Here is a 15340-nt window from a genome sequence, read left to right as displayed (position 1 = left end):
ATAAAACTGATCATGTAGAAGCAAATTCCTTAGTTTGCACTGAACTTAAAAGTCCTTAATTGGTAATCAGAGATTTCCTCAAGGATGAGAAGTTTCACTGTTACTTGCAGTTGAATTATGGGATCAATGTATCACCCTAGGTTTTGAAAAAGTAGTGGTTTTTTGCATATATGTACATGATGGTTGTTGAAACCAGTTGGAGTAATGTTAATGGTCTTTCAGTGGTTTTGTATATGGGTAGTTTATTCATGAAAGCAAACAGTTTCTTCTTTCATACGTCCCTTTGTAATTGTTACCATTTCTTATAGCTTGGTCTATGTTTGAAAAAGCATGTAACTTGACTCTTTAAAGGCATATTTGCTGTCCCAAGTTTTCTGGATTTTGCCAGATTTTGAGCTTTTCAGCATTGCCAGCCTAGGTTTGCAGAATTTTCAGATTTATTCTTGTATTTTCTGGATGAATTCCATTATCTGTATTTTCATTTAGGTTTTTCATTAAACATGACTGTTATAATTGTAGTTTGTGCAATGTAACTTTTGATTGGTTCATCCAAACAATGATGGGGCAGTTTTGACTGGTTTCAACTAGAGAGAATTGGTGTTGTAAACAACCTTTCCCCAGTATGTGCTGTGGCATTTTGAGTAGCAGTTCTTAAAAGTGTTTCTGGTGGCAGTGCAGATATTAAAACAGGCTTAAGTGGGAATAGCTCAAGGAAAAGTACTGTGTATGTGTATTTATGTTGGAAAACATTTGAAAAATATAATTCAAGGGTACATGATATGCAGGGGCCCCGAGTGGTCTAAAGCACTCTTCGTTACAGATCACTGCCATCTCACCTCTGTCTGTGGTGGTTTGAGTCAGCCAATGTGGGTATATGAGAAAGCTTGCCAGTAGCATCTCATGGGTCCGTGGTTCTTTCCAGGGTTTTCCCTGGTTCTTCCTCCACCATTAATACTGGCCACCATGTATAGCCTATCATGTGCTGAAAAATGGCGTTAAACCCCACAACAACAAAAACAACATGATATGCAGCGTATGCAATGACAAGATTATGTATCGGTTCTGCATTAAGATAGGAATTGTTCAAGCATTCAGGGTCAGAAAAATGTGGTAAATATCCAGAAGAAAAAGAAACAAGGCAAGAAATAATCATTCAATAGTTACAGGACAAGAAAAAGCAATTATATTCAGCCAGAAATCATGTTTATGAAAAGAGAAACTGATTATTTTGCAATGCAAAGTACTATGTTTCAAGGCAAGACCAGAATATGAGTTCTTTGTTAAGCCTGCATTGCTGCTAAATGTGATTCAACTTTAAATGTCTTTGTTATTGTTGACTTACTAAACAATTTATAGCAAGCCAACAAGAATGGTAACCTGCAACAAAAAAAAATATTTTCCCCACAAAATTACTTTCCCAGTAATTTTTAAAAACAAACAAGGAAATTGTTATGATCACTTTCAGATCATCTAGTCCTCCATAGCTTCTTGGGACCTCAATTGTCTCCAGCCTCATGGGACCTCGACTGTCCCCAGCCTCATGGGACCTTGACGGTCCCCAGCCTCATGGGACCTCGAATGTCCCCAGCCTCATGGGGTCTATGATTGTCCCCAGCCTCATGGGACCTTGACGGTCCCCAGCCTCATGGGACCTTGATTGTCCCCAGCCTCATGGGACCTCGATCGTCCCCAGCCTCATGGGGTCTATGATTGTCCCCAGCCTCATGGGACCTTGACTGTCCCCAGCCTCATGGGACCTTGACAGTCTCCAGCCTCATAGGGGCTGTGATTGTCTCTCAGTCATTTTTAGGTGAAGCCACTTGAACCAAAACTTGTGTGCCTGTCTTGTGTGGTTTATGTTATATTATGTCATTTGTGGATGATGCAAGCTTAACGTTTTAAATAAAATCAGTAACATGACAAGTCATTCTGAATAAGAAATGTTCTTCAAATCAGTGATGTGACTTTTAACACTGGACCCTACTTATTGTACTATACAAGAAGGAAAGTTTGTAATTTCAAAACACTCCACTCCACACCTGATACTGGATTTCAAGTCACTCACACTGTACATGAAGGCACAGAACCATAATCTCTGGCTCATTTTTCTCCAGGGTTGTTTCTGTTCATTAAGCAATTGTTTAGTTTTCTGTGTTGGAAAATGTTTCTGTTCCTTTAGCCATTGTTTAATTTTTTATGTTGGAATATATAAATCTAGAAAATATCGCATCAATTTGAAAAGAGACGAAAGCTGTTTTACTCAAAATGTATTAAAATAAAAATCATTGCAATGCATAAAAATTTTATTTAAAAAAAAATAAAATAAATAATGAGCCTACTAAACTTTACAGTTGTAGAATGTGAAATTTTGCATGAATGCACACACGGTTCTGATACGTAGCATGGTGAATGGTGGATGATAATTTTGTGTGCAGGCACACTGATTTGATATAATGCATGGTGAATGGTGGTTGACAGTTTACATGTGGGTACACACACATGCCAAACATTACGCTTTTGGTGTAATCATTGCGCTTTTTTTCCCTAAATTATGCCTTAACGTGTAAATGTATTCGGATTATGCATTTTAGGTATATCCCTCTCCAAAAAAAAATTAATTTGTTTTCTCATTTTTATTAACATCCCATTAATCCCACAGACCGTTTTCTAGAAAAGACAGCTTCTATCTATGACATAAGAGTACGCTTGTCTGTAGAATTACATGCACTTTCCTAACAGTTATGTTCTATTTATAGCAGCTGCCCTATTTCCAAGAAACAGGCTGGTTCTGCTTTCAAACTTTTAACCTCGGTTTGTATTTATAGCAGCTGTATTGCTTAGTTAGGAGAGAGCAGACTGGTTTTCTCATAATCTTTGCTCGCAGATTCTTGTTCAAATTCATATCTGGTACAGAACCAGTCTGTAGGTATTTGGCACTAAAAGTCAAGTCGGATTTATTCTAGACGATGCGTATGTTAGAGCAAAAATGTTTTTCAAATAATTTCACAGATGGATTAGAAAAGATGAAAAAGCTGTTCAGAGAAAAATACATGAATTACATAATACAGCATTACATTCTAGGGCAGCTTCACACCCCTTGCAGGCTGTGTGGAAAGGATTTTAATATTGGTCATGGTGGTAAAACAAAGAAACATTGAATTAGCTCATTTTACTAACTCCAATACTAAGGTAACATCTTTTTTTTAAAAGCAGAACCAAACTGTGGAGACGAAATTTTATAAATGCAGAGGCATTATGTACTAAGTTTTTATTAGAACACGGCCTACCCCTAGCAGTAGAAGACTACATTGATCCTTTGTTCAAACGAATGCTTCTTGATTACAGAATTGCAGAAAATATGCATGTGCAAGAACAAAATCATCTAATATTGTTAAGTGTTTAGCAGAAGACACTTCACTTAAAATTGAGAAGTCATGAAAATTGGGCCATTTAGTATTGCAACAGACAATAGTAGTGATTATGATGACAAAAAGGTGTACCCAGTCTGTGTAAGAGACTGACAACAAAAAAGGTAAAGTCAGAGTGCACTTCTTTCATTACCAGAATTAATAGTAGATTCCACTGGAGAAAACAATTTTTTATTCGCTTGATAATGCTTTGAATAAATACAAGTTGGCAGAACTGTTTGTGGTTTTCAGCTGATGCTTGATGACTGGAATTCATTCTATATTTTGGAAAATGTCCCCATCATTGTTCGTATCAGGTTATCATATAAAGGCTGCTGATAAATTAGAAGGAGAACTCCTGAAGTATCAAGTTGGCACTCTACCTGACAATGTACTCCATGGGGACAGAGCTGATTTTTTTTGCCAGCTAAAATTTCCTCTTCTTTGTCAGGTTATATTGACTCTTAACCATTCTAATGCTGACTGTGAGAGATTGTTCAGCATTGTTGACAAAAATAAAAGTGAATTTAGATCCAGGCTTTGTAACCCAGTACTTAGTGCTCAGCTGGTGTGCAAAACATTTATAGTTTCAGCTGGTACAAAGTGTTTTGAAATGCAATATGAGAGTCTGTTGCTTTTTAAAGCTCAAAGTGTTATATATGACAACTTTAGTAATTCATGTTAAAAGTCCAGAGGGATAAATAAATCGTTTTGTACTTATACTAGTTGAATTTTTATCATGTTATATATGGATTACTCTTTTTCTGCTCAGATTACTCTTTTTGTCCACTTGGATTACACTTTTTCCTCGCCAGGGGTTGGCATGCATGTACACATTATTTTGATACAGTGCATTGTGAATGGTGGTTGACAGTTTTGCGTGTGGGCAGACACTGTTTGGATACATAGCATGGTGAATGGTGATTGTCAGTTTTGCGTGCGGGCATGTGCTTTTTTGATACACAGCATGGTGAATGGTGGTTGACAGTTGTGCATGCTGGCAAACTGTTTGGATACATAGCATGGTGAATGGTGGTTGACAGTTGTGCATGTGGGCATATGCTGTTTGGACACATAGCATTGTGAAGGTAGTTAATACTGCTGCTCAATTAAACTTTACAGCCCAAGTGTGTTTTTGGTTGAATAACAGTGGATTATCTCCCATTGCAAAGTTAACTGATGTCAGTGCTTCCTATTACTGTTGTACTAAAGAACTTATTCAATGTCTCAGCCAGATAAGTAAGTAATAGTTTTTTTTTTCTTTCAAAAACACCTTCAGCTAAACCAGGTACGTTATATCTACCCACTGATGTAATGCGTTATTTTATTTTGCCCCACTTTTTTGCAGCTCATATCAGGATTGCAGCATAAAATATGTATTCAAAAGCTTGATACTGCGTGATGACTCGATTTTCTTGTGATGCACTTCTGCTCCTAGTCAGCTCCCACATTTCTAGACCTTGCATCAAACAATTTTGACCACATTTGAAATGTTCTTTGACTATTTCATTATTATGCTTGAGAACCTGTCATTGTTGATTCTATGAAGTCTTTTCAATAAACCTTATCATATTACAGATACCGCCATCTTGACAACACCTTCTAAAATCTGACAAAACAAGGTGTACATATTATCCATAAACATTAACAATAGTTGTTACCCCATCAGTGGGTTTCGATCTGGCATTGACAACACAGTATTGCCCCATCAGTGGGTTTTAATCTGGCATTGACAACACAGTATTGCCCCATCAGTGGGTTTTAATCTGACATCCACTTAGTTCAGATAAAGGATGGCAAGCAATTCAAAACAAGTAAATACTTTATTTTTTATTTTTTTATTGTTGCAGCTTGTATCCAGTGCCTTGAATTTCCTCTCTTGTATGCAGACAGTTTTTACATCTTCGTTTGCCAGCCTTGCAATAAGGGAATAGAATATATCAAAAGACTGGATGTAGAATGGTGGGTATAGTTATGTCTCCTTTATTTGCCATTATAGTCACTTTATTTCAGGTCCTGTTCACCAGATTATTAGTCCCTCTTCTTGAGCATGAAGCGAGAAATGAGAAAATTTGCACAGGAGGCAGGTGATCGAAGAGTATAGTTGATTATCTGCCATGGTTTTCAACAATGTATATGCGCCATTGCTTCTAACAAGTAATTTAAAGAACCATTCAACATATTCTGATGTGGTATGGAATAAACATTGCTTTTTAGACCTTGTTGCATCTTTTGTGATTTTCGTGTCATCTTTGCCATTTTGAACAGAGTTGTGGCCCTTTTCTGAACCAGCTTCTTATCTTTACACATTACTCATAATCAGTGTAGCTCATTTAACACATTCCAGTGCATTTTGATGTGGAAATTTTTCCATAGACCTAGAGGTCTTACTGATTTTGTCTTGTCTAGTCCATTTTGGAGTGTGCTGTTTCATGTGCTGATCAGCATCATTTATTTACGTGGGATAGTTTGTTTTGACGAGTCTTTGAAGAAATCATATTTCAAGCATTTCACACCATTTAGAGGAGTTGTGGCCTCTTAAAACTTTTCTTCACCTAATTTTGTTTTCCTAAAAAAAATTCCTCTTGTTAATTCTTGGTAATGCACTGTTACTAATAGCCATATTAATTGAAATGCATATCATTTTTACATTCAACCGATTTAAAATGCAATTTTATTTTTTATTTCCCAGAGTTGTTTTCTAAGGCATGTTTGACTATACTGAATCAGCAAGACCACACACAAAAAAACAACTTGCAGATACAGGCATCTGATCTAAAATGTAGAGTTCTTAGCTTAAGGCATGTTTGACTGTTGACTCAGCAAAACCACACAAAAATGCAGATACAAATTTCCTACAGTGCAACACACCCTTCACTAGATATTATCACCGCCAAATACAGTTTGAGAATCACCTGATGTTAGACCTTGAATGAGTACAGATTATTACACACCTGATGTTAGACGTTGAATGAGTACAGATTATTACACACCTGATGTTAGACCTTGAATGAGTACAGATTATTACACACCTGATGTTAGACCTTGAATGAGTACAGATTATTACACACTTGATGTTAGACTTTGAATGGTACAGATTATTACACACCTGATGTTAGACCTTGAATGAGTACGGATTATTACACACCTGATGTTAGATATATGTGGTCGACAAGCTCATCCACAGACATCACAAAGTACAAATGGATTACCTCGTTATTATATTCCTAATTTATATTTATCATTTGTCAGATCTCCTGATACAACAGTAAGGCACAATTATGCTTTCAGAGTAAAGATTGTCTATGATGTTTACAAAAAAACGGGGATTTTTATAACTTGAAAACCTAGAGGCATCACATGCAAATTTATTGTTCGTTTCTTTTTTACCAAAATGTTTACGTACATGTTAGTGTTGATGTAAAGGATATTTCAAAATTATCTGGTCAATAAAAGTACAAACATTTCTTGTCATGCCTTAATTGCATTGAACCTGCAACCAGTGATTCCAAATTACTGATTTTTAACGATTTGTGATTATCATGTCTTGTTGTTTAAACGATTGTCATTGGTAACTTTGCTTCAACATGGCAGGTGATTTAAATGTTATAATTGAGCTAATTTTTTTGGACATGCCGCACAAATCAAATGCTATAACCAATTTAAATGCATCAAATGAACGTTATAATCAAGCTTTTGGAATGTATGATAAATACAAATTTGGTCAGATATTCAAGCTCAAAATGTTTTAACAGAGAAAGCGTTTTATCCTAGAATGTATTACACAATCATTGCTGTACTCCATTTCATTCATGATGTCACTGAAAATATCAGATGAGTTTGACGATCTCATAATATCATAAAGTTAGTTGTCAACATTATATCAACACACATGTCCTTATTGATGGAAATACATTCAGAGATGCTTGCAGGGCATGTGTTTCATAAAAAAAAAAATTCTAAAAATTTGCACACTTGGAATGCGGTGATGCGCAAGAACTCTCTCAAATTAGTTTCAAGGTTTATGTATGAATATGTACTCTGCACAGTTTTATTCCGCCTTGTTGCGACATAGGCATGATATGTCAGGCTGGTAGATATATTTTAGCGCTTGCTGCATCGTGTATTTTTTTCATAACTGTTTACACATTTAGTTTCCTTGTCTTGAGACAAGTGGTTGTTAAACTCAATATGATTAGCGCATTGAGCCCGTAACCCTTGCATCTTCGAAGTTTTAAAAATGCGTATTTATAATATGAGCTATCAAGAAGACCCAAAATGGTTGATTCCAAGTGTGGTTCATCTTGAGATATCGATTTTATTTGGCAAATACAGACAATTTAAAATTAAAGTGGAATTTTTTTTAAAATCAAAACAAATAAGAATCTAAAAATGAAATTGAGAATTAAAGATATTTATTTCATCAATATACCTTAGTTTGAACAAGTAGATATGGCATTAATGGACTTAGAATGGTAATACATCGTTATGAAACAGTAAATCTGGCATTGTAGTCAGTAGATTGCTAATTGAAGAAAGTTAAACTTTGGCAGAACTTATGTTACTAAAAGATATTTTGGGACAGAAGTATCCAAAAGACAATATTTGTACGCTGTGGAAAGTTGTAAATAACAACCGTAAAGAACAGTTTTAAAACTTCTTCCAGCTGGCCAAGCAAGATATGTATTTGTCCCTTCAAACAATAGATGGCGAAAGATTATCATTATAGAACAATGTTCATAAACATATAAGGAACAGATTAAGCTCAGAAACAATCAACAGATTAATGCTTATACAACTAGAGGCAATATTTTTTTATACAGATTTTGATTTCAGTAGGGTTCTAATAGTGGAACAGGACAAAGTGATGGATATCGAAGTGTTACGTAAATATTTAACTACGGCCTTTTCCTCCATCCTTTTTGTTCTACTCCCCCTTTATTCTGTAACAAGGGAATCCCTTCCCCATTATGGGAGCATCTCTATATTGTTCATATGTGGGATTAGATGTTATAGGATCTTCACGTAGAAAGAAGAAGAGGAGTCTGTCTTTTGCAAACCACGAGATCAAGAAGTGTTGATTCAGCAATTTCATTTTATTCACTTAAGGGGGTGGGGGCAATCTGACTTTTGCCACTTAATTAACTTGCACACCTAATGTTTAAACAATAATCCAGTTTTCATTAGGTTTTTTTCTTCTGATTTAGGCCGGATTTGGCTCACATCACACTCTTCAACCTGACAATGGAGAAGAACAGGAAGTATTTTGATTTGAATGAGGAAGTGATGCCATGGTTGTTTGAACATCAAGCAATGCTGCAGACAAAAGTGGTAGGTACTTATCTATCAGACCAAACATTATAATAGAAATTTCATATAATTTTCATGTCCATCATAGTTTTCTCTTGATTGAGCTTTAGAACAAGATTTTAATGACTTAGGAATCATTTGTTTTGAGTTTTGCTAGTTTACAGTTCATTATAACATCAAACTGTTCAGCTTGGAACAAGGAATGGTGATATCTTTTTGCATGATCACTTGGCCACTTGAATTTCACATCTTAAAGCAATATCAAGCATTTCATTGATAGATTTGATTAACTTAATAGAACTTGGGCAAGCTATTTCAAAGTGGAAAATGACCCAGCCCATAAAATTTATATCTTGATTTGTGGTCAGTTGTTTCTGAGGAAATTAGCATTGGAACGATTTTTAAACTTAAAAGTGAACAGCTTTGATGTTGCACTTCTGTTTATTTGTGTGACACCTTGGTTTAGTCCTACAGTGTAAGACATCTCCCCAGATATTTGTGATGTTTAGGTCACTGTCTTACTGCCTAAATAATGGCATTGTGTAGCACGTTCCTGTGGTTGAGTAACATTGGAATGAGAAGTCATATTTTCAGGGTTAAAGTACTCCAGATTAAACTCAGTGTAATCTTGCTAAATAAATAAAAGGCTTGTCTTTTGTCCAATTTCTCTTCTGCTGTTGGCCATGATATATCTTCTATGCTTGTCTTAAGTTTGGTGTATTATATTATGGTGTCCATTCATCCATAATTGCTTGTTCAGACCACAACTTTGTAGTGTTTGGAGAGTTTTTCATGAAATATTACTTGATGGTGTGCTGCATACCATAGCAATGCCCCCTACCTCAACATGGTCACGACAAGGAAAAAATGTAATTCTATGAGTTATTTGGAGTGTACCATTGAAGATATTTCTTCAGTACATTACCCATGCATAATACCTTAGGAGAACTACTACTACTCACAAATCCAACCTCCAGACTAAACACTTTTAACTGAAAAGTTAAAAGTTATCTGCCCACATAGGTGGCTGTTGAGCAGAGTGATCTCTCCTTGGTACAGGGATTAACGCCACATCCTGTGAAAGCATCAGTTACTACTTTTATGCCAAGAAGAATGCTCTCACCAATAGCGACCTTGCAAAATCCTCTACCAAGTTTCTGAAGTTCTACTCCTTGTTGGAGGTGTCCTTTCTTCCTTTGACCACAAAGTTGTGCCCTTACAGTTATCACTTTGCCATCACTTAATAGTATTTATGTATTTAGTGGGCTGTAGAAAACTTATGTATAATGTTAAGTTTTAGACAGTAACAAGAAGACAAAAAAGTTTTAATTTCCCTAGAAAAACAGGTAAAAATGAGAAAAGGACCTTACTGTTTCACGAATCAAAAACTCCCAAAAAATCCAAGAATAATACAAGAATTAAAAAATAAAAGTCCTTGAAATAAAAAGTCCTAAATGAATCTGAGTTGGAATCCTGGTTTTAAAAAATCCAAGATGGAGGACAATGACGTATGCTGTGGTCAGTGTTGTCCTGATGTGTCAACAGTTCTTTGTTGAACCAAAGAAAATAATATTTCAGTTTTGAATTCCAAACAAAATTTCAATAAATGTCTTTGTCCAAGAGTTCTGTATGAGCACTTAAATATTTTCTGGGAAAAGAATTAATAATTCCATAAAATAGAATTTCAACTCAAACTGGTCACAACAAAACACTTTTAAGTGTAAACAGATTCGTTTTCTGGTGGCTGATACTGTATGACTGCGTGTGGTCATGGCAAATTGTATTCAGTTACATGGCCTGGTGTGAAGGACCATGTCAATCGGCATGACGACCACTTCTTGAGGTTGGCATGGATATTGGATATTTATCCATGTAGCCAGTCCATAATTCTGATTTTCGAGACTGTAACTCAGAGGTCTCAAACTCAAACCACCCTCAGGGCCGCATGATGCCATTTTCGATGGCCCAAGGGCTGCACCACCTTTGTTAAATCCCATGACATCTTGTGACACCAATCATTTTACAGGTCACAGGATACAACTTGACTGTGTTTGAGACCCCTGCTGGAGCAAGACATTTTCTCACGTGTTATCCTCCTTCATTCTCTATCTCCTTGTCAACATCTTGGACCTCTTTCAAGATTCTGTCCACTAGGTAAAAAGTCCCCCAGGACTGAGTCTTGAATGCATGCAGTATTAAGTTCCATGCCCATTTAGAGCAATCCATCTGCCAGAGAAATCATTCACCAATTGAGATTTGCTCTTAGTCCCTTGTTGCTTTATTGATGACATAGTGCAGCTGGAGACAGAATCTTTGACCATTTTCCCAACACTGACAATCGGCAACCATATGAGGTTGCATCTTGAAGGCAAGTACGTCTTCCACCTACAGATGTGAACATAGATAACTGGTGGAGCAAGTCTCCTACCGTCTCTGTATACAATGGCTGCCTCAGGATCATTATTTTCATATCAGTTTCCTCAAGATGGAAACGATTTGAAAACTTTAACTGGTGGCTTGTGAAGGAATGAAATTCTCATGACCACTGACACACTATGCTATCATAGAAGAGAGGATATCAGACAAATCAAAGACCTCTCTCATCTTCTTTTCCTTTGGGAGTCTTTAGGTCATGGCACTGGACCCTAGCCCAAGTGAGATTTATCATTGGTATTGACTTGGATGAACAAGACACCAGTTGAGCTGATCTCAAGAGATTAATTAGTTTACGTATCATATAAGTCCTTCCTCCTCTCTACTTTATCATTCAGCAGGCAAAATCAGCAGTACATTTCTTAATGGCAGACCTTGCAGTTCTGACATGATGGATTCCTGAGGCCACTTTCATTTATTACCAAGGACAGGTTTCCATTCATGAGGATACTGGACACATAATCTCACTGTCATGGACAGGACCTCGTGTGAGTTATTTCAGGAATATCAAGCCATTGCATCGAGGCAGATCAAGGATGGAACTGGATCAAGGGAGATCATTCCTACAAGGTTGATGTATCAACATAGACATTTTCATCCAGAATAAAGTGAGGTAACTGCCCAGCATATTGGACTAAACAGACATCAGTGTATGGACTAAACAGACACCAGTGTATTTACTTGCATATTGGTTCATGTAGCTAGTCACCACAATCTTCGTCTATGAGCGAAACTGTTCCCTAATTATTATGGGATGGAGAGCCAAGTCCAGTTCTTATCAGAGATCTTTGTTCACAAAAGGCTCAACTCGATCTCCAGAAACCTTGATCTGTGGTATGAAAGGTTACCCTTCCAGATCATTTGAATGCTTCATACAGACACAGCATTGCAAGATTTGCAGGAGGGAAATTTTTTCCCTTTTGAAGTCACTCCCAGAGATGGAGTCTTTTCAGTCTAGAAGTTCTCTCTTGCATACTTTAAGCAAGCCGAGATGGTCTCTCTGGGGTAAGGGGATGAATCTCCCTCCGTTTCTTACCGATTCTTTTAAGTTATTGTGATTGAATATTGTATTTGAAGAAGAACCCAATTTTTTATAGTAAATGTTTCTTTAATATACATACCCAATCGAAATACACATGCCCCCAATTCCCTGTTACATTCATATAGAGATCATGCCTTCCGTACCATTAGTAACTGATGACTTTACAGGATTTGCTACCAATCCTTGTAACAAGGGGAGATCACTCTGTCCGGCCATCACCTAGGTGGGCAGACAACTTTTAGCATATTAGCTATAAGTTTTTAGCCTAGGAGGGCTGAATTTGCAAGGTAATAATAGTTACTATACTTTGAAGAAAAAAATTTACTATTAAAAATATTTGCTTCAATGAAACTTAAGCTTTTTTCATGTTGTGTGTGTGAGTTTTAACAGCACTTTCAACACACTATTAGCTCTGTCATGTCAAGGAAATGTAATGACACTTGGCCAGTCATGTCAAGGAAATGTAATGATGCTTGGCCAGTCATGTCAAGGAAATGTAATGACACTTGGCCAGCCATGCCAAGGAAATGTAATGACACTTGGCTAGTCATGTCAAGGAAATGTAATGATACTTGGCAAGTCATGTCAAGGAAATGTAATGATACTTGGCAAGTCATGTCAAGGAAATGTAATGATACTTGGCCAGTCATGTCATGGAAATGTAATGACACTTGGACAGTCATGTCAAGGAAATGTAATGACACTTGGACAGTCATGTGACTGAAATGTAATGACACTTGGAGCCACATAATCCTGACACCAGGATGGCCAGTCCTAACACTAACCTCTTTGATGCTGAGCACCTAGCGAGGCAGCTATTTGTAACATTTTTGTAAGTCTTTTGGTATGACTCAGCCAGGGCTTGAACCCGCAACCTCTCACCTGAACTTAAGAAAATTTATATGTGGGTGTGTTTCAGGGATTGTAATTAAGCTAGGTCACACTTACTTAATTTGTACACTATATTCTCATTCTCATAAAAACTGGTAGAAAGAGCAACTCTGCTTTACTAAAAGTAGGTCATTATGACCTTATTTTCAAGCTTGACTGAGGTGCATTTTATTTATCCATTTCTCAGTCCTGAATTATCTTTGACTATATTCCATCTGCCGATAAAAATTACTATGTGATTGGATATCAGAGAGTATCTAAGCCATACCAAAAGTCACTGTAATCTTATTTTCAAACTTGAGTGACTTAGTTCATTATGCCCTCAGTATCTTCTATCCAGTTTAATCTTAAATCCATTCTCCAGGAGAATAACTCAACTTTACTAAATTAGGTGACTGTGACCTAATTTTGAAGTTTGAGGCTTGTGATTATTAGTCTTTGAGAGTTACATCCTCTGCGTCGTTAATGTTATTACAGTTTGTTTCAACCCAACACTGATGAGATTGTGTCTGATGATCCAACTTAATTTAGTTGGATATTTGCTCTAACATTTCCTCCTCCACATGGTGGCTGTTTTGTTGTATATTTTTTAATGCAAGGGTTTTAACTCCAGTTGCCTTGAAAGGATACATGTTCACATGCTAACGCCTTGTAAATATCTTCACTTGACAATGGCTTGTATATTCTGTAATATCCCCCACTGCAAGTTCAAGGTCATAAGAAGGGATATTTAAAGGCACTAACTTGTTTCCTGGCTGTCAAGTTTTAACCTGTACTGATCTTTTGATGAAACCTCACCCGTGTTTTAACTTCTTCAAATCTTTTAATGAAACCTCAACCAGGTTTTAATCTCTGCTGTTGCTGTTGTTTTTTTTTTTATGAAACCTCACCCAGGTTTTAATTTCTGCTGCTTTTTTATGACACCTTGTCCTGGTTTTAACTTTTACACATTTTTTGATGAAACCTCACCCAGGTTTTAACCTCGACAGATCTGTTGGTGAAACCACACACCAAGGTTTTAACCTCTACCAATTTTTTGATGAAAATTCACCAAGGGTCATACAATAGTCAAGTCTCTTAGAGTCAGGGTTATTGGGAGAAAAAATTTCATGACATCATGTGTTATTTTTTGTTGTATTTTTAATACACAGAGTTAGGGCCATACATTTTTACCCTAGTTTTGTCTGTCCATCACATCTTGGCTTTCTTTTTGGAGCTTTCAGGTACCATCTTTGGATAGCCTTGTTTCATGAACTTGTTTCCAGTTGTTTCTTTCGTACTGTTATCTTGTTTGTTCTTTGGGTTTTTTTAATGTGCATTGTGATGAGATTTTGGTCGATTTGTACCAAGTTTGGTTTGCAGTTGACATTTATTTTTTCATTTATTTATTTTAGCTTGAAACCCTTGATGATATAGCAAAGGAAGTCCAGATGCTTGAAGCTCTCACAGCCAACAAATCAAGGTAATGCCATGCTAATGTAATTGTCTTTAAATATCGTTTCAGATGATCCCATAAATTGGTGTAAATGTAATTCCTATAATCTATGATATATTTCTATAAGATAGTATTATAAAGACAAAAGCAGATGCTTTCTGTATTGAGAGTCGCCTAATAATGTCAATCGTGGTTATCTTGGGTGGTGGGGGACTTCTGCCATTAAGTGACAAAACTAATTGAGTAATGGTTACATTAAAGAAAGTCTTGATCATTCAGAAGCATTTAACATAAAATAACTTAGTTGAGCTTTCAAATAATTGTGCCCACATGCACTATTAAATATCTATTGCATTTCGTATGACTTGTTTCACTCTGCCTTATTCTTTAAATTGAGAATTAATCTGAGATAGTTGTTGCAGGCACGTGCATTTATTTAAGTAGAAAGGAAAAACTATCGACAAACACAAGGTGACTAACTCCTATGTGCTTTGAAATCGGCCGTCTCCTTCTCTCTCTCCTCTTCCTTCCTTCCACACACACACACACACACACACACACACCTGCCGCTGATTGTTTTATCCCATCAGTATGCTCTGTAACATATCAGTGTAAATTAAGAAGACATACAAAGTTTGCTGCCTGTGTGATTCATGTATTTCACTGGTCATTTTAAAACCCCTTTTATGTAAGGTTTCTCTCTTTGTCCAATTAACATTGAACATAAGGGCTAAACTTCTGTAGTGTTATGCAGTGAAATATGTTACATTCAGTTTGGATTGGTGGTTATTATTTGTTCCAGTCCAGAATAAAACAGTAATC

At 36.4% G+C, this 15340-nt stretch overlaps 1 protein-coding gene across 1 annotated transcript in view; it reads left to right on the top strand.

Annotated features, from left to right (window-relative positions):
• LOC149777678 (uncharacterized) overlaps positions 1 to 15340 on the top strand; it is a 72023-nt gene that overhangs the window by 44419 nt on the left and 12264 nt on the right. Inside the window, exons 10-12 of the mRNA XM_089938722.1 lie at positions 5258 to 5369; positions 8615 to 8738; positions 14478 to 14545. Of these exons, the coding sequence (XP_089794848.1) occupies positions 5258 to 5369; positions 8615 to 8738; positions 14478 to 14545 (304 nt within the window). The remainder of the gene's footprint in view (positions 1 to 5257; positions 5370 to 8614; positions 8739 to 14477; positions 14546 to 15340) is intronic.

Source organism: Sinohyriopsis cumingii, chromosome 17 (genome assembly GCF_028554795.1).
Source record: "Sinohyriopsis cumingii isolate HCF-2022 chromosome 17, ASM2855479v2, whole genome shotgun sequence".
In the NCBI taxonomy this organism is placed as follows: Eukaryota; Metazoa; Mollusca; class Bivalvia; order Unionida; family Unionidae; genus Sinohyriopsis; species Sinohyriopsis cumingii.
This window is presented reverse-complemented; position numbering and strand designations above follow the sequence as displayed.